The sequence below is a fragment of the Coloeus monedula genome (genome assembly GCF_965178545.1).
Source record: "Coloeus monedula genome assembly, chromosome: 30".
Classification (NCBI taxonomy): domain Eukaryota; kingdom Metazoa; phylum Chordata; class Aves; order Passeriformes; family Corvidae; genus Coloeus; species Coloeus monedula.
In genome coordinates this window covers 2158612-2176997 of record NC_138810.1, presented here as the reverse complement: position 1 = coordinate 2176997, position 18386 = coordinate 2158612, and the positions used below count along the sequence as shown (strand labels likewise).

At 65.7% G+C, this 18386-nt stretch overlaps 2 protein-coding genes across 3 annotated transcripts in view; one reads left to right on the top strand and one right to left on the bottom strand.

Annotated features, from left to right (window-relative positions):
- Window positions 1-209: 209 nt before the first annotated feature.
- STAT6 (signal transducer and activator of transcription 6) lies at window positions 210-10421 on the bottom strand. 2 transcript variants are annotated; one of them, XM_082299138.1, is made up of 20 exons: window positions 10303-10421; window positions 6751-6882; window positions 6506-6644; window positions 4902-4985; window positions 4512-4816; window positions 4266-4397; window positions 3967-4155; window positions 3811-3898; window positions 3587-3709; window positions 3367-3459; window positions 3030-3236; window positions 2861-2955; window positions 2630-2766; window positions 2377-2523; window positions 2123-2192; window positions 1716-1844; window positions 1525-1629; window positions 1344-1424; window positions 976-1122; window positions 210-899 (listed from the first exon to the last, which is right to left on the bottom strand). In XM_082299138.1, the coding sequence occupies exons 2-20, from the start codon at window positions 6864-6866 to the stop codon at window positions 719-721; spliced, it is 2568 nt and encodes an 855-aa protein (XP_082155264.1). In that variant the 5' UTR covers window positions 6867-6882; window positions 10303-10421; the 3' UTR covers window positions 210-718. The 2 variants fall into 2 exon arrangements, with proteins under 2 accessions (XP_082155264.1, XP_082155265.1); XM_082299139.1 differs by lacking the exon at window positions 10303-10421 and adding an exon at window positions 7671-7833.
- Window positions 10422-13291: 2870 nt separating this feature from the next.
- LRP1 (LDL receptor related protein 1) overlaps window positions 13292-18386 on the top strand; it is a gene marked incomplete at both ends in the record, with an annotated part of 78362 nt that continues 73267 nt past the window's right edge. Inside the window, one exon of the mRNA XM_082299053.1 lies at window positions 13292-13364. Coding sequence (XP_082155179.1) covers window positions 13292-13364 — 73 coding nt within the window. The remainder of the gene's footprint in view (window positions 13365-18386) is intronic.

The following is an 18386-nucleotide window of genomic DNA, read 5'->3' as shown; positions in this document are numbered from 1 at the left end:
CGAAGCAGGCGGCGTTTGACGGGCACTGGGGAGGTGCTGTCCCCCCCCCTCCACCCCAACCCCTCCTTCCCCCCCCCCATCCCCACAAGCCGTGCCCAGCCCCGGGGTTCCCACCCCCCCCGTTAGGACTGTGTGGTGTCTTTTTAGAGCATTAGCGACTCTTCCTTTGTACCGTGTACAGTAGATTATTTATTTTGTTATTTTGGAATAAAACTTTATTTTATGGCTTATCTTCCTGCCCCCTGCTCCAGCTTGGAGGGGGGGAGGGGGTGGGGAGCAGCCCAAAACCCCAAAGCAAGCGCTGACTGCGGGGGTGCGAGGGGGCCGTGTCCCCCTCCATGGGGGTCCCGGTGTCTACCCCCGCCGGGCACCGGGCTGGCACCTCCGCCCCGGCGCCGTTCGCGCTGCCGCCTCCCGCCCCCGCGGTGACTCATCCCGGCGGCGTGGGCTGGGGGCACCGCGTGCGGCTGCCGGTGCCCCCCACGCAGGACGGGGCCCCTGCGCCTGCACCCCCTCACCCGCGGACCCCCGGCAGCGGCGGGGGCGGGCAGCAATGCAAGGGGGGAGGCGAGGGTTACCCCAAATCCCCCCAACCCCACCTTTCCCAGTTGGAGTTTCCACCTCTGCATGAGTCGTATCAAGTCCGTGAACCCAGACAAGGCTGGGAGGGAGTGGGGGGGTCCCAGTCCGATGTCCCGCCTCCCCCCCGGTAGCTCCCTCACGCGTGTCCAGGCCGGATGCTGTCATCCCACCGCGCCTCCCCCAGCCCCCAGCAGGATGGGCTGGAATTGGGGTACCCGCTGTGCTGCGGGAGGGGCGCGAAGGGGGGCAACAGGGGCACATCCTGCAGGAACTGCTCCAACTCTGAGCCCGGTGACTGCTCCATGCTGGGTGACATCCTGGGGACAGAGGCAGCAGGATGACCGGGGGGGATTGGGAGGGGGTTTCCCTCTGCTGACCCCTCCCCGTGCTTACCACCGCGGGGAGCTCTGCAGCGGCCCATCCTCCACGGCCGGGAACGGGGGCAGCTCGGGCATCTCCTCATCCCGCGGCTCCACAGAGGGACCCCCGGGCAGCAGCTGCGAGACCTCCCCGGGCATGTACTGGTTGGGCATGAAGGGTCTGGAGGGAGAAAGAATGGTGTAGAATGGTGTAGAAAGGCATTGGAGGGGCACGGCTTGGTTTTGGGGGGGCTGGTGTGGGGCTCCTCCAGGGAGCACCAGCAGGGCAGAGCACTGGGAGCACTGGTCAGCTCTGGGGATGGCTGCTCCAGGTCTGGGGTGGAAGGGGGAAAAGGGGTGCAGGGCAGGGTGCCCCCCTTCCACCTGTGTGCCAGGTCTTACCCGGGGGTCCTGAAGGCAGGTTCCTGGCAGTGGGACAGCGAGGGGTCCATGGCCAGGGGCGACGAGAGAATCGGTGATGGGCTGTGGGGAGGGGGAGCACTCAGAGAGGGGGGAACACCCCCTGACCCTGCTGGGGGGCAGAGGGGTGCCCACCCTGCCCCCCACCCTGCCCTGCTCCTACCTGTGGAAGGGGGAGCTGAGCCTGTCGGGGACCATCATGTTCATGTTGCTCTCAACTGTGGGGTAGCCCGTGGGGATGGGCTGGGGGCAGAACGGAGTGGGGGGGCTGCAGTGCACACACACAGAGAGGTTCAGATTGGGGGGGGGACTCTGCCACAGCCCCCACCCTCCACCCCACAGCAGGGCACTCACCAGATGGGGGGCAGCACTGGCTGCAGACTCTCAGGGTGCAGCTCGGGCTGCAGCATGGGGGGCAGGCTGAACACCTGCACCTGGGGGGCCTCGGGGGGGGCCCCCATGGTGCTTGGAGGCTGCTGGTCCCTGCAAAAGCACATGGTCCCCATCAGCACTGCCAGGTCCAGGCTCTGAAGGGGGACATGTGCCGGTGGGTGCTCGGGGGTAGGGTGGTAGGTGCACAGACGTGCCCCAGGGCAGCTCGGGGGGCCCACAGGGGACTCTTCACTCACCAGCACAGCTCTGTTTTTCCCAGTCAGGGATTTCCCTGCCCTGGGGGATGCTCAGGCCGGCCAGGGGTCTGTGCAAACCCTGGCCCACGTGGACACAGCCTCGCACCCACCTTTCGCTTTCCACCCACCCACCTTTCGCTTTCCACCGTCATCTTGATGGCAGTGGAGACGTAACCCCGGACGTCCTTGCCTGTCTGCTCTTCTGCTCAGGGAGGAGAAGCATCCATGAGCCACCACCTCCCACTACCATGCCCTGCCAACCCTCTTTGCCACCACCCCTGCAAACCCTGGGGCTACCTGGGTGAGACCCAAGACACCCCCCACGGCATTGCTGGGGTGCAGAGGGGCAGCACAGCCCAGGGCCCCTCCTGGACCCCTCCACTCACTGTTGTAGTGACTCCCAAACGCCTGATCCTTGGGGATGTTGGGGTACAGATTGCGGAGCTGCCCCAGGTCCCGGATCCGGTCGCCGAGGGAGCGGATGGACAAATCCTTGGCAGAGAAGGGCTGGATGTTTTCCACCTGGCTGGAGCCTGAGCGAGGGAAGACATGTCACGGGATTCCAGTGCTGGTTCCTGTAACACCCCACAGCTGTTGGCAACAAGGGCCCCCCCTGCACAGCCTCTGACCCCATCTCACCGTCCTTGCCCCGGATGACGTAAGCGATGGTGACGCCCCCGATCTCGGAGTCGCTGAAGCGGAGCAGGAAGGTCCCATCTGGCTCCGCGCTCAGCAGTTTGCACACGTACTGCTTGCTGATGAAGCCCACAATGAGCCTGGAGGGGTGGACAGGTAGGGAAGAGGGATCAGGATCACCCAGGGTGGTGGGCTGGGATCAGGACTCCCAAAGCTCAGCCCCGGGGCACCCACCTGTCTGACCAGTAACTTTTGAGGCATCTCTTGGTGAGGTCCAGGACTCCATCAAACCACTGCCAGAAGGTGAATCCCCGGCCAGGGAGGATCTCCTGAGGCAGAGAGGCCATGAGGTTCCCCATGGCCACACTGGCTCCTGCCCACCCTGGCCAGCCCTCCCAGTCACCTTGTTGAACTGGGCCCAGGAGACGTGGCGGCTCTGGAAGTCCTCGAACCTGGCGCTGTGGTCATTGAAGATCTTCTGGGCCAGGAAGAAGTAGTGCTCCTTGAGGAGCCCCTTGGTGGTCTGCACCTCTGCCATGAACTTCAGGTTCAGGGTGTCACACATCTTGTCCCAGGGCACCCGCTCGGCCACCACGAAGGGCACCCGGTCCTGTGGGCAGGGGGTCATCAGGACAGGATGCTCACCCTTGGACTCCTGCTCCAGCCTGCACTGTTGCCCCCCCTCCAGAGCCCACCCAGCCCCAGGTTCCAGCTCCTTCCCTCTGGCTCGTGGCACTCACAATCTCGGAGAAGGCGTTATCCCACAGCACGGTGGCTTTGGCGTTGTTGTCCTGGTTCCCGTGGACGATGACCACGATGGGCAGAGACAGGACCTGGGGGCAGAGAGTGGCCCTGAGCCAAGTGTGGTGGCTGCCCTGGGACTGTCCCAGCCCAGCACAGGTGTCCTACAGGGGAAGGCTCAGCACATCCAGCCCCATCCCATGGCAGAGGAGCTGGTACCTGGAGGTGGATGGAGATGTTGCTGGGGGTCAAGGCCACATTGGTGCTGAATAGGACGGCGCATTTCTCCTCCGTCACCGACTCGGAGCCCTTCCGCTCGCAGCGCTTGATCTTCTTCAGCAGCTGGGGAGGGAGAGCTGAGCATCCCCAGCCTCGGAACTCCCAAAAACCCAACGGAGACCCCAGCAGAGCCCCCAGCCTGGCCCCTCACTGGTGGCACTCACCACGTTCTTGAAGTTGGCGCAGCAGGTCCCGCTGGTGGGGTTGGTCTCCAGGGCCACCATGTTGTGCATGATCTCCCCCGTGCTCTCGCTGGGCAGAGGAGGGGGTCAGGGGGGCACGGCAGTGGGGAAGCCCCCCCCCTCACCTCCACTGCTCACCTGAGGGTGTTGCTGTAGTTGCTGAGCTCCAGCTCCCGTGCCTGTTTCTCCGTCACCATGTCAGCCCTCACCACGTAGGGCTTGGGCGCTGCCTTCAGCAGCTGCGGGCCCAGCAGGAACCGGACACTTGCCTGGAACTTGGTCTGGGTCTTCAGCACCTGTGGGGGCTGCTTCTCCACCAGGAAGGAGCTGAGGGACAAAGGGACACCATGGCACTTAGCACAACACCTGCCAGCTCTGCCACCAGCCCCTGCAGACCCACCTCAACCCTTGGCCACCACAGCCCCCCAGCCCGTTACCTCTTGACCAGGCTGGACAACACCTCGTTCAAGCGCTCCAGGAGCCGGGGCAGCAGCTCAGGCCCCAGCTCTGTGCTTGCTGCCATCACCTGCTGCTGCAGCTGGAAGTAAACCTCGACCAGCTTCTCACACCTGGGGAAAGGGGGACCCTCAGCACCCCACCATCACTCACCTGGAGCCCCTCAGGCCAGTGCAGGGAGTAGGGGGTTGCTCAGAGTCCCTCAGCCCCACCCTGTGCCCCCCCACCTCTTCTGCAGTGGTGCCAGGTTCTCCTCGAAGATGGCCCCATTCCCTGCCAGCTGCTGTTGTCTCTTCCAGATCTGAATCCTCTTCAGGACCTGCTGTTTGGCCACCTCCAGCTCCTTCACAGCCTCCAGGGTGAGGGTGGGCAGTTCCCTGGGGGCTGTGGGGCTCTCCACGGCCCCGTCCCGCCCCGGCCCCTCTTCCCGGAGTGCCTGGATCTCACGGACTCGGTGCTGCAGCCGCTGCAGCCCCAGGCTGAACTTCAGCTCCTCCTGCCGCCGGTGGAAGCTGAGGGGCAGGTGGCGGTCCTGGGGCGGAGCAGAGCGGGGTCAGTGGGGGCTGCTGCCAGTCCTGCACCTCGGGGTGCCCGGGAGGGGGGCAGGGACCACCCACCCGTTTGAGCACAGCCGCCTTCTCGCCCTCCAGGATGGCTCTCATGACAGCCACCAGCCGCAGCGGGTCGTGGCGGAAGGTGTTCTGGGGGGACACAAATGGGGGGTGTCGGGGGGGGGGCAGGACACGTGCCCCCTGTTCCTGGCCCCCTCCCACCCTAGCCCCTTCCCACAGCACCTGGCCAAGGCAATTCGGGGGTTCCACAACCACCACAGAGCTGATTTCCAGCTTTTAAACCTCTTTAAATGACGCACAGAATCATGGAATATCTGGAGGTGGAGGGACCATCAGGATCATCGGCTCCAACTCAATTTTTTTGTATAAAAAGTAGAAGAATCCACTTCAAATTGGAAAAAAAAAAAATTCCAAACCAAAAAAGAATTCTCCATTCCCGTGAGCATTTCCTCCAGCCTGACACCTGGGGGAGACTCTCCCAGCTGCCCTGGGTGGATCAACGCTTTCCTCTGAAAACAGGGAGAGGAATTCCCCGCTGGCTCCGTTCCTGTGTCCCATGCCAGCTCCTCCGGCCTTCACGCATTTCCCAAATTAGCTACTTCCCAAAACAGCAGCAAAACACCATGGGGGGAATGGCTGATGACGCACTTGGTGGGTTCCTGTGCCAGTGGGAGCTCCACTTCGAGGGGCTGGATGCAGCCCTGTGGGCTCTTCCAGGGAAAATGTGGGATTCAGGGTGTGAGAGGCCCAGGTTTGGCTCCTCCCAGCCCTGTGGTTGCCCAACCTGGGGGTGACCTGGCTCCCACCACCCACGGCAGCAGCGAGAGCAGGGAACACCCCGGATGGGCGTGGAGAAATGAGGATTTGGTGGTCTGAGATGAGGGATGGATGGAGGGAGGAGGGAACACAGATGGGCTGCTCTGCTTCAACATTTTAAATAATAAAAAATCCCTAAGCTGAAACATCTGCTCATTTCCTACAGCAAAAAGCAACAGTCTTGTTTTGGAAAGTCACTCTGCTCCCCAGAAGTTGTAAGTAAAGCTGATCCCTTCCCAAATGTTGGATATTAAAAAGGTCTGTTACCAAAAAAGCAGTTTTCAACCAGAATGGGGCTCTGGGAGTGAGCCCTGCTCAGCCCTGGTGCTCTGAGCTTTGCTGGCCAGAGGGTTGGGAAAGTGACAGAGCAATTCCAACAGCCTTGATAAGAGAAAGGTCCCCAAAAACGAAACCCAGAGCTCACGGCAGGAGGAAATGCAGCCCCACATGGCCTGGGGAAAGGAGAAATCAAACAGCCGAGCAGAAAATGGGGAACATCTGGTGAGACAGCCCCCAGGTGCCAACAACTGGGGGTGAGTGGGGCCACGGGGGCTGAGGGGCTCAGGAGGGTCCCCATGGGACTGTTTGAGGGGGGATGTGGCAGCTCCCTGTGGGCCACTGGGCTGCAGAGCCTGGGATACAGACAAACCCCTCTGTCCTCTAGAACACCCCAAAAACCCAACTGCTGAGTCTGCTCATTGCCCACGAGGCTGGAAAGGGGTGTCACACAGGGACCATCCTAAGACATCGAGCCCTTCCAGCATAAAATAATCAAGTTTTCCTGGGAACTGGCTGCGATCCCAGCGTGACCCAGCCCCACAGTCCCCACGCACCTCGATGCTGCTGACTTGCTGCAGGATCTGGCACTGCTGCCCGTCGCTGCTGGCAGCGCTGCGGAGTTTCTCCAGCATGTCTGACAGCATCCTGCTGGCCATGCTGGTGAAGAAGGTGTCAGAGCCATTGATGAACTCCCTGGAGAGGGGAGAAGTTGGGAGAATGGGCATGGATCCCCCACCCTCCCCTGTGTGACCCCCCCGCCTCATGCTGCTCTGGGGAGGAAGGGTCCCGGGAGACTCACCAGGGCTGGTTCTCCAGCCACTCGGCCAGGAGACAGCGCAGGCTCCGGGGAAACTCCGCGGAGAGGCTGCTGAACTCCTCTGGTGGCATGTGGGACACCAGGTTCCAGAGGGACATCTTGGAACAGTCACCCCTGTGAACAAAAAGGAGAGGGGATGAGGGCAGGGCCAATGGAGCAGCCCCCAGCCCAACCCTGGCAGGGCTGAGGACCAAGAGCCTCTCAGGGAGGGGGCGAGAGCTGCTGCTTGTCCCTCCCTGTCTGAACCTGCTGCTCCACTGGGCTGGGGCTGCTGGGGAGGAGAAGGAGTGGGAAGCTTGATTCAGGATCAGCCTCTTGGGCAATCCTGGGCAGGCTGGCAGCCCACTTTGTGCCTCAGTTTCCCATGTCTCCGGGGAATCCCTGCTCCTTCTGCCATGGGTGTCACACAAGGACACTCGGAGGGACAGGCAAGTGCTGCTGGACTTGGCACAGGAGAGCTGGGAGAGCCGGAAGAGTGTGGAAACCCCTGGGAGTGGGAGAAGTGTGAACTCCCCCGAGCTTGGTGAGGTCGTTCTGCTGGGGTGATCCCAGTGAGGTGGCTCGGCTGCCCCCCAAACTTCCTCAGGTGTCCCCTGCAAGGAGGGCCCCTTCCCCAGCTGCCCCTCACGCTTGGTGGGCTCCAGAGATCACGGAAAGCAAGAAGAGGACTGGAATGAGGCGCTAGATAGGGAACTCCACCTGGAATGCCTGGGTTGGGGGCTCACGGCCCCACCACACCCCAAGGCGGACGTCAGAACCCCAACATTCCCAGCCCGTCCCCTCAGCAGTGCCCGCGCCTCTTCCCGACAGCTCCCGCCCTTCCTCCCGCCACGCTCGCGCCCTCGGGCCCCGCCGCAGCCCCGTGGGCCCGGCCGGCCAGCGGGGTCCCCACACACACACACCTCGCTGCCGGTTCCGCCGGCCCCACCCGGGGCCAAGGCCCGATCCCGCGGCGGATCCCGCAGCGCCGGCGTCTCACGGCCCAGCCGAGGGGCCGGGGCACCGGCGGGACCCCCGGGCCGGCCCGTCCGCCCGGGCCTGGCTCGCCGTGCCCTCAGGCAACCGGGGGACGCGGAGCCGCGTCACGTCCCGTGTCCCCGCGGGTAGCGCGTTCCCCACGGGCCTGGGCCGCGCGGAGCCGCCGAAGGCGCAGGGCGGAGGTGGAGCTGAGGCGCTCCGAGAGCCCTGCGAGGGGAAGGAAGCCGGCGTCACTGGGCAACGTCGCAGCCGGAGCAAACAAACGCCTGCGGCCTGCAGCGAGCAGCCCCAGGGAGCGGCGAGTGCACCCCGGGGTGCTCCGCGTCCCATGGGAGCAGCCCTCACGGAGCTCCGTGTGCCGCCACTCCAGTGAGGAACCAACCATGGTGGCTGGAGGCTGACGCCTTCCAGAAATACGTTTGCTTTCGACTCCATGCCTGCCCGGAGCAAACAGATCCGGGTGATACACTGCAGTGAACGGCCCAGGGGATGAGGTTATGCCGGAGGGGTCAATGCCCGGCGGGAGAGGGACCCAGCAATTCTGGGAATGCTGCTGAGCTTCTCCCCACAGTCCTGGGGGGATCTTGGCAGGAGGGAAAAACAGCCTCTCCTTTTGCCAGCCTCGAGGTTAATCCCTATCCTCCTCCCCTATTAAACCTGTATTTCTGCTCAGCCCTGGGAGGCAGCTGCTGGCTGGAAGCGCCAGCCTGGAGTGTAAGCCTTAAGCCAGGCATGCCTGGATCTGCTGAGAGTCTGCAGGAGAAGCTGCACTGCTCCCTCCTCCCACTGCCCAGGAGGAGCTCGATGGAGGGAACATTCCTGTCCCCTCCTGGCATCAGTCACAGCAGTTCCTACAGCCCAGCTGTGCCCAGTTTCCTTCCCATCCTAATTTCCATGTTTCCTTCTTCTTCTCCTTCTGCAGTAGAGCTTTTCCTCAGTTCCCTCCTTGGAGCAACATCCCATGGGGACCCTCCTCCAGGTCATCTGGGGAAGCCGAGGTCGCAGGGGCACAGCTGCGTTGTGGCTGGGGAAACCGGCTCGACACGGGGCAGGGTAGGGCACCCGGGGAGGGGGCACAGCCGCCCCTCGCCCACTGTCCATCCCCAAACCCCCTCGACGCAGCCACTTTCTCTTCCTCCTCCACCCGACGGGCTTCGCCTCCTCGTGGGACTGGGGGTCTTCTGGGCAGGGAGGTGGTTCAGGACGAGCCCGGGCACGGGGGGTGGGGGGCTCAGGGACCCCCACACTCTCAGTACGGGCTTTGTGCTTTCTTACTGCAACAGGAAACCCTTTCCCCAAGCCGAAGCTGCCGTACACTCTCCGTCCCCTTCCCTGTCCCGAGGTGCCGTACATCCCACGGATGTTACTCATTAACCACCAGCCCTTCCTGGCAGCCAGCCGCAGCCCCCCACTCTCGGGAGGGCTGTGCCGGGGGGACAGGGACGGACCCCAGCCCTGGCCATATCCCCGCTGCCGTCTGCGATCTCGCAGCCTGGCGCAGGTGGGTCCCTCAGAGCACCGTCCTTATCCTGCGGGGCACCTCGGGGCACCGTCCTTATCCTGCCGGCCGCTCGGCAGATTCCCCGGGGCTTTTGCAGGGACGCTCACACTCGGTGGGCTCCAGAGATCACGAGACAGGGATCCAGAGATCAGGAGCAGGGACAGATGCTCCGAGGTTTTCTAAATGCTTGGGACACCCGGACCCTCTCCGGCTCTGCCCTCGCGGGGAAGAGCCCGAGGGACATGGCTGCCCCTCAGCGTGCCTCAGTTTCCCTGGGGTGCTGGGGATGCCAGTGCTGCCAGCGTTCTCCAGCCGAGGCCAGGACACGGGACACAGTGGGACACCGGTGACAGTGCCACGGGGAGGACACCGCGGAGCCCGTGTGTTTGGGAGGGGGGGCTGCCCACTGCTGACTGCGCTCGTCAGCGAGCGAAAGTTCCTCTGGTGTGTAGGAAGAGGAGCGGGGCCTTCCCCAGGAGACTCAACCCAGGATGAGTCACGGCTCGGGGAGTCCGCGCTGGACTCGGCGCTGCTCCCGTCCCAGGAACTCGCTGTCCAGGTCCCACCGGCGGGACGGGGGAAGGGGTCTTCCTTTGCCCCACCCACCCCCCAAACAGCGGCATGCCAGGAGATCCGAGTTCCAGGAGAGCGGGGTGCCAGGCGAGGGGGTGCCAGGAGAGCGGGGTGCCATCCTCTGCACCCACCCAGCAGCGGGTGCTCTGGACTGCGGGTCGAGCTGGGCTGCGTTTCCATCTGCGCGGCCGATGCAGCCTCGGCGCCACCGGTCCCGGAGCCCCTTCCCCATCCCACCCCCAAGCACCCCAGTGAGGGGCTGACGGTCGCTCCGCTCCCCCTCAGAGGCCCCGCTCAGCCTGTCACACGTCGCACTGCCCACCGCCGGAGCAGGGAGGTGCCTCTGGACAGCCCCCCCGCCCCTGGGACACTCCGCAGAGCCCCGTCCCCCCCGGCTCCCAGCTCGGTGCCCCTGCCCGAGTTCCGGGCCGGGGCGGGAGGTGCCAAGCGGCGGCAGAGTCCCCGGCCCCGTCCCCCGTTACCTGGCGAGAGCAGCCGCGGGCGGGGGGCGGCCGGTCCGGCCAGTCCCCGCGGCCCCTCGTTCACTCCATAGCGGCGGAGGGCGCGGCCGGTCCCCGCGGCGGCCCCGCTCCGCCGGGAAGCGCCGAGCGCAGGAAGGGGGAGGAGACGTGCGAGCGGAGGGGTGGGAGGGCACCGGGACCGGGACCAGCTTCGGAAGGACCTGGGACCCCCGGACCGCTCCACCGAGGGGCTGCGGCACCCATCGGCTCCGCGCCCGCCCCATATCAGCCCCCCACCCACTGGTGACCCCACTCCTGCCCCGTATCTCCCCGTTTCCATCTCCCATCATGACCCCACTCTTACCCCATACCCCACTCGTGACCCCACATCTGCCGCATTCAGCGCCCACCCACCCACTGCTCCCGCCCACGCGTGCCCCTCCCTCCCATCTGTGACACCCACCCCTGACCCTACTCCTGCTCTAATCAGGTCCCTCTTCGCTGTCCTTCCAAGCCCCCGCCCATCCCCGTGGGTGCCCCCCGCCCATTCCCGCGGGTGCTCTCGCACCGGGGCAGCCCCGGTTCCGTGGCCCCGCCGTTCCCGGGTACATCGGGCCGGGCCGTTGGTCCCGGACTGCACCTTCACCGCACGCTTTGAGCCCCGGTCCCCATCCTGGGGTCGGAGCCCGCGGCTGGTCCCGGGCTGTGTCCGCCTCTGCCTGCGCCCTCCGGTACCGAGCCGAGGACGAGAGCGGGGGCACTGAAAAAGGGTGCTCGTTGTTTGGGGGGGGTTGCTGCTGCACGGGGGTACCCGCCCCGCCCCAGGGCGCTCCTAATGCCGCTCCGACCCCCGCGTCCACCGGAGCGGAGGGGCAGCACCGGGCAGTGCCGCCTCGGAGCCGCCAGGAGGCGCTGCCGCACCGCCGGTGCCACCGGGGCGAACCGGGGGATCCGGGGCCGGGGCTGCCAGGGCTGGGGATGCGGTACCGGGGCTGGGGCAGGGCCGCGGGGTCCCCGTGCTCGCCCTGGCTCCTCCCGCCGTGGCGCTAGTGAACTCTCCGTGTTGCCATTTCGAGGATCAAACGCGCCCGGGAGCCCCGTGAGCGCGGTTGCTCCACGGCGTACTTGGACTTCCCGGGAGGCCGGACACCCACCGGGACTGTTTGGGACTGGGAAGGAGCTTCCCGGCCACGCTGAGCCTCCCCACGGCCCCGTCCAGGACGGTATCGAGTGGGGAGAGGGCTGTGGAGAGCTGGCCGGAACCAGGCGTGGGAGGAATCAGAATCGCACCCGCTCCGGCTCGTGTGCGACGTTTGGGGGCTCTGGGGGAAAGGGAGGGGTACAGAGCCGGCCCCAGGAACCCCTCCAGCCCAGCGGGTTATGCCGTGTTTCTGCCACCCCGGCCCTTCTGCAGGGACGGCATCCCGGGAACATCTGGACCTTCTCCCGAACATCTGGCTCCGCAGCAGCTCGAATCATCCCTCCACCCCACTGCTGCTGCCTGACCGGGGTGGGGCGGGACAGGCGTGTGACATAATTTAAAAAAACATATGACATCACGCGGAGGGGTCGCATGGTGCCCGATGACGGCGCCGGCACCGTTGCCCATCTCCCTCCTCGGCCCCGGGCCCTCGCAGGCAGCGGTGTGGCCAATGGATGACGTCACGGCTCAGGCTCTGACGTCACGGTTCTCAGTCAAAGCTGGAGTTGGGTGAGTGATGGGCGGCCTTGCCGATGACGGGACCCCCATGATGGGGGTCCTCTGTTCCGGCTCCCCGGCCCTGAGCCCTGCTCCTGCACCCCCGCAGGGACGACTGGGGGGACAGCGAGGGTCCTGCTGCCCTGGGGGCTGGCGAGGGAGCTGCTGCCCTGGGGGGACAGCGAGGGTCCCACTCCCCTCGGACATTGTGAGGGTCCTGCTGCCCTGGGGGAACGGTCAGGGTCCTGCTGCCCTTGGGGCTGGTGATGGTATCGCTGTCCTGGGAGAATGGCGAGGGTCTTGTTGCCTTTGGGGATCAAGTCCCACTGCCCTGGGGGGACAGTGAAGGTGCTGCAGCCCTGAGAGGACGGCGAGGGTCCCACTGCCCTTGGTGATGATGAGGGTCCTGCTGCCTCGTCCGTCTCTGACCCACAGCCGGTACCGTGTGCCGGTAGAGGGGAGCTGGGCCGCCCCTGCACCTGGGGCGATTGGAGGCCACCACAGCAGGGACGGGCGGGGGGCTGGAGTGGCATCGCGGGCCGGTACTGCGTGTGGTACCCGTACCACACCGGCTCCGGCCCCGGTCCCCTGCCCGTGCCATACTGACACCGATACCGACACTGGCACCGGACCTCTGCCCGTACTATACCGACACCGACACTCCCACCCGATCTCTGCCCGTCCCATGCTGACACGGATACCGGCACCGAACCCCTGCCCGTACCATACTGACACCGATACCGATACCGGCACCGGAACCCTGCCTGTACATTATTGACACCGACACCAGACCCCTGCCCGGACCATACCGATACCGGCACCGACACAGGACCCCTGCCCTGACCCTGTCCCTGCCCACACCCACCGGGGGGCGCAGCCCCGGCACCGCACGCGCATGCGCGTAGGACCCCCCCCCCCAACGCCACGCGCGTGTCCCCCCCCCCCCCCCCCCCCGTTCCCGTCCGCGCGCGACGGCGGCGGCGGCTCGAGCCCGGTGACGTCAGGCGGGCGGCGGCGCGCGCTCCATCTCCCCCCCCCCCCAATCACCGCCCTCCCTCCGCCGCGGCGGCGGCGCGCGCAGACCCCCCCCCCCATCCCCCGCCGCCGCCACCCCCCCGGCCCCGCCGCCCCCCGGCCCCGCCGCCGCCGCCCAGCCCGGAGGGTCCGCCCGCCCCCCGGCCCGGCCCGGCCCGGCCGCCGGCCCGCCCCCGCCCGCCCCCCGCGGATGTCGGTGCGCGGGCCCGGGACGCGCCGCCCCACGGGCAGCACGGCGTGAGGAGCCGCCGCCGCCGCCGCCGCCGAGCCGCCGGCATGGGGCCACTGCTGGCCCTCGCCGGGAGCCTCCTGGCCCTGCTGGCCGCGCCCGCCGCCCGCGCCCTCGAAGGTGAGTCGGGGGGGCAGCGGGGCCGGACCCCCGCCGGGCGATACCGGCGGGGTGTGGGGGGGACACCGGCGGGGAGGGGGAGGCGCCGCAGCCGCGCGGCCCCGCAGCCGCTGTCGGGGGCGCGGGGCTCGGCCGGGCCGGGGAGGGGGCGGGGGGCGCCGCGCGTCCCCCCCCCCCGCCGCCGCCGCCGCCGCCGCCGCCGTGACAAAGCAGAGCGGGCGCAGCCCGGCCCCGCCGCGCCGTGGGGACACCGGAGGGACCGGGGAGCAGCGGGGGGCAGCGGGCCGGACTGGGGAGGCGCGTCCTCCCCGCACCCCTCCGCAGCGCGCGGTGCGCCCCCCGCCCCGTCCCCCCGCAGCCGCGGGGGCCGCTCGCTCGCGCTCCCCGTTTTCTCCTCTTTGCCCGTTCTCGTGGCTCCCACCCCCCCTCCATCCCATTTTCCTCTGGAATCCAAAGTTTTCCCCGCAGCCAAGCAGGAAAGTTGGAGCTCAGCACCGCTGCGGGAGCCGGGCCCGGGGGTCCCGGTGTCCCGGGGGTGCCTGGGGCCGGGGTCTCACCGGTCCCAGGGGTGCCCGTGACAGCCCGGCCTCGCCCCACGCTCCCGGCTCTTGCATAACCGGGGCTGCTTCCCCCGGAGCCGCGACGCCCGGCTGCGGAGTTTGGCTGTGACCGGGCCTGGTGGCACTGGGAATGTGTTTATCCAGCGACCGGGCTGTCCGTCCCCCCGTCCGTGTGTCCGTTTGTCCAGCCTTCCCCCATCCGTCCATCCAGCTCCCTGCCAGCCGCTCGTTCCCAAGCCGTGCACGTCGCGTTCCCGGCCCTTATTGATCTATTCAGTAAATACTTGAGCTCGTCAGCTCCATGGCCGGGCTGGGAATGTGCGAGGGGCCGCTCTTGGCAGCGCCGTGCTCCGCACTGGCAGCCGATCCAGCCGGGAACCGGCGGCCGTGGCGAAGTTCCTCGCAACGCCTGGACGCGCAGGGCTGTTTTTCCCTTTAAAAGCAGGGAAATGGGGGGGGTGTCTCGGCTTTCCTGTTACGGATTCCCCTCTGTCCGTGTGGGAATGGCCTGGTGAAATGAGAGGCCGGAATGATGGATGAGCGAGAGGGGTTTTTTTGTTTGTTTGTTTTTTGGAGGGAGGTTTTTCTGTCCCATTTCTTTGCCCACCTTCGAGCGCAGCAGGAGAAGGGATTTGGTGTCGTGGCAGTGGCAGCATCTGACCCGTCACCGGGTCGGAGGGATGGAGGAGGAGGAGGAGGTTTGGGCAAACGCCAGATCCCTGCCCCAGATTCATGTCTGGGGCTGCAGGAGGCCGGAGCCTGCGGTTTCCATCCTCCAGCCCCTCCTCGCCCTACTGGGGGTGCGGGCGCTCGATCTGTGTCCCTTGGAGGGAGGTGACAGGAGCGGAGCAGCTCAGGGCACCCTGCAGCCCCCCCCCCAGTGGCACCTGCGGGGCTGATTGAGCCGCTGGCCGCCGCCCGGTGAGCTCAGCGGTGCAGGTGGCCAACAGCTGAGCTCTCTGGGGTCACCCCTCCAGGGACCTGAGGTCTCAGAGGCATCATCTCCGCTCGGAGGTGGCTCGGAGCAGCCGGCGGATCCAGAAGTTGGTGGGGGCGGAAAGGAGGCATCGCTCATTGCATAAGCTGCGTTGCCTTTGGAAACGAGGCTGCAGAAAGATGATGAGCTGGAGGGAAGTTCCTCCATCCTCTTCTCTACCCCAGGAGCTGGAGTAGGGCAGAGATACCCCTTCCTCCTGTTGCAAGTTCCCTTCCTGAGGGGCTCCCTTTGGCAGTCATGATGGGGACGAGGTGCTGCTCCACCACCTCGGGGTGCTGGGAGCTGTGTGAGGGAGGATGTGGAGGCATGTGGCGGATGTGGAGGCACCACAAGCGTGTGGTTAGGCTGGCTGGGAGGCAGAATTTGCCACCAAGGTGCCACCTGAGCTGGTGCCTCAACCCTGGCAGTCCTGGCCGGGCTCTGGTTTCCCTGATACAGGTCTCCCACTGCCCCAGCTGGGTGCAGTGGGGCTCTGGGAGAGGCCAGGATGTCATTGGGAGCAGGGTGCAGGTCCCCATCCTCGTCTGCAGAGCCGGTTCCTCACACCCACTGCCTCTGTTTGCAGCTCTGGAAGCTCTTTGCTTGTTCCTGGAGAAGAAGAGGACAAAGTCCAGCCGTGGGGTGGGAGGAAAGCTCTTCCATGGGGAACAAAGGGCACTGGTGGGCAGCTCCTGTTTGCCCAATTCCTCCATCGCTTCCTGGAGTGATGTGGGGCATCCCTGGGCCCTGTGGCGGCAGAGCCCCAGGAGCGGAGTGAGGGCAGGCAGGGTTCCCCTCTCTGTTCCTGTTTTGGAAATATCTGTGGTTAAAGGTGCCTGGGGTGTTTTGGTGCAGCACTTCCCTCTTGCCACCTTGGTGGTCTGGCATGCCCCGTTGTGTGTCCGTGTGTGCCCGTGTGTTCCCAGGTGTTTTCCCGTGTGTTTTTCCATGAGTTCCCATGTGTGTGCGCACGTGTGGGTGTGCGCACGCTGCTTCCCTAAGCGTGCACGGACACGCCCGGAGCTGCACCGGGTTCAGTGGAGGTGAAGAGTGGAGGTTTGGGGTGTTGGGAGGAGAAGGCAGGAGCTGCTGGAGGGGCATGGCTGGGGGTTCCCCCGAGCAGTGTTCGGAGGGGTGTCCAGCATTCCCATGTGGAGCATCCCAGCCGGATGCTTGGGGTTCCAGTAGCCCCATGGGGCTCTGTCCCGGTGTGAGAGGTGCCTGGTGCCACTGTGGTGTCCGGCAAGAGGGCCAGGCTATGGCCCCCGTCCAACGTGCTCACTGTCCATGACAGGCACTGACGTCGGGAGGATGGGGCAGCGCTGGAGCATCCCTGGCAGCGCTGCCAGGTTCGGGGTGAAGCCGAGGCGTCGCCTCCTCGCTGCTTCCGAAGCTCCTGAGGCGCCGTGGGCGGCGTGGGGGTGGGAACAGCTGTGGCAGCCCCCTCGCCTTCGGTGTCTCAGCCCCGCCGCTCGCTCCTCGTGTTCTCTCCGTGCCGGTTCCATGTGCTCCGGGGGAGCCTGTGAACCGGGAAGGAGCGGGGGCTGCTCCAGCTGGTGATGCTTTTCCTCCAGTGTGAGTTGGGATGATGGGGAGCAAAACCGCCCAGGTCCTCCCTGTGCCTCCAAGGCCCTGGTTCCTGGAGCATCCTCCTCTGGGTCCAGCTGGTGTCCATTGGTTCCTCTTTGCCCCCAGCCCATGCCTGACCCCTGGTTGCCCAATGGGGCTGTCCAGGCTCTGCTCTGCTGCACGGGCGTTCCCCTCTCCTCACAGGAACAGCAGGATTGGAGCGGAAAATCAGAGACAAATTAAGGGAAAAGCTGCATAAACCAGCTGCTGGGTGGGGTCCTGAAAACAGCCCTGGAGTCAGCCGAGGGGATGGGGTGGTGGAACGAGAAGCTTTGAGGAGGGAGGGTTGGCTCCCAAAATCTGTCCTCCCACTGCCTGAGAGGAGGGTGTTTGGGGAAGGACCATGGCTCCTTCCCCCTCCGGGAGGGCACGGGGGGACCTGGCTGCCCCCTGAGGTTGTGACAACGTCCATGTCACCTCCCAGTGCTCTCTGAGGGTGGGGAGAGGGATGGAGGGTGGGCAGGGTGAGGGCCAGGAGCCCTTTGGGCAGAAACTGGGAGCACTGGTAGCATCTGTAGAGGTGATGGTGGTGACAAGGTGAGGACATTGGATGCTGGTGAGGAGGGATCTGCTCCGGCTGTCAGGTGGATCCTGCTGCTGAGGACCTGCCAGCGTCTCGCGAGCACTGGGACTCTCCGCAGGGAACGGGACAGCCCGTGGGGTCCCTGGGGACGGTGTCCACACCAGGGTTTGGCTGCGCTGGGAGGCAGGAGAAGCCGTGCTCGTGTCTGTGACCCCCGTGGCGCTCCAGGGCTCTGGCTGTGCCTTTGGGGAGCTTTCTCGAGCCCGTGGATGGTCTTTTGGTTGGAGCCTCTCCAGAACGGTGCAGGGAGCACGTGGTTCCACGTGTGTCCTTTGCCCGGCAAGGGGGTGCATGGGAGGCGCTTCCCGAAATCCCAGCCAGGGCCGGGCCCTCGGGAGCCGTGGAGTGCCTGGAGAGAGGGGGGAGCACACAGGATGTGCCACATCCTGCTGAGTCAGCGCCACCGTGAGCCCATGGCTTTGTCATGGGGCAGGAGGTTCCTCTTCCAGGCATGGAGATGATTTCGGTTCCCACATCCGCTCCAAGCACTTTCCTGGTGAAGATAAATCTTCTCTCTCTGCCCCCCAGACCTCCCAGCCACGCCGGGATCTGAGTCTCTGCGAGAGCTGCCTGCCAAGCCCAAGGTCCTGCTCCCAGCTCACCCCAACAAGCTCCACTGAGGTGCCTGGGATGAATCCGGCGGTCCCAGGGTTGGGAATGGGCTCCTTGGGGTTGGTGCTGATCCCGGCCTGTGAGCAGTGGGTGCATTGGCCTGTTTCCTCCCCACAGCCCTGGCTTTGCCAGGCAGGCAGGCCTCTCCTTGTGCTTGGCATGAACTTTATCTCCGTCAGCTCCCTGAGAGCGTGTCCAGCTGTGTTCCCATGGACATCCCTCTCCAGGGACACCCCTGTCCATGTGGGCTTGGTGGCCGGTGGTGCCGTGGCCTTGCCGAGCGAGTGCCTGGGGACGTTTTGCCTCCAGCACTGTCGTCCTTGGCCTCTCCCAAACGGAGCATCTGCCCCTGCTGCAGCTTGTTTTCCAGGGGATGCTTTTCCCCTCTCCTTGGGATTTTGCAACCCAAGGCCACCTCGAGCTATTTACAGCCCAGGTTTTGCTGTTGACTTAACTTCCCAGCCCTTTCCACGCACCATCCCCGGGCAGCCCGACCTGCCCGGCTGCGACCACACCAAATATTTTCAGCATTTTCTAATCCGGCCCAAACTCGTTGTTTTCTTTGCTGTGTGACTCCTATTTTTGAAGGAAAAACGCAGGGTGGGCCGTGAGGGCTGCTCTGGATGTTATTCCACCGTGAGAGGTTGCGTTCCCCAACGTGG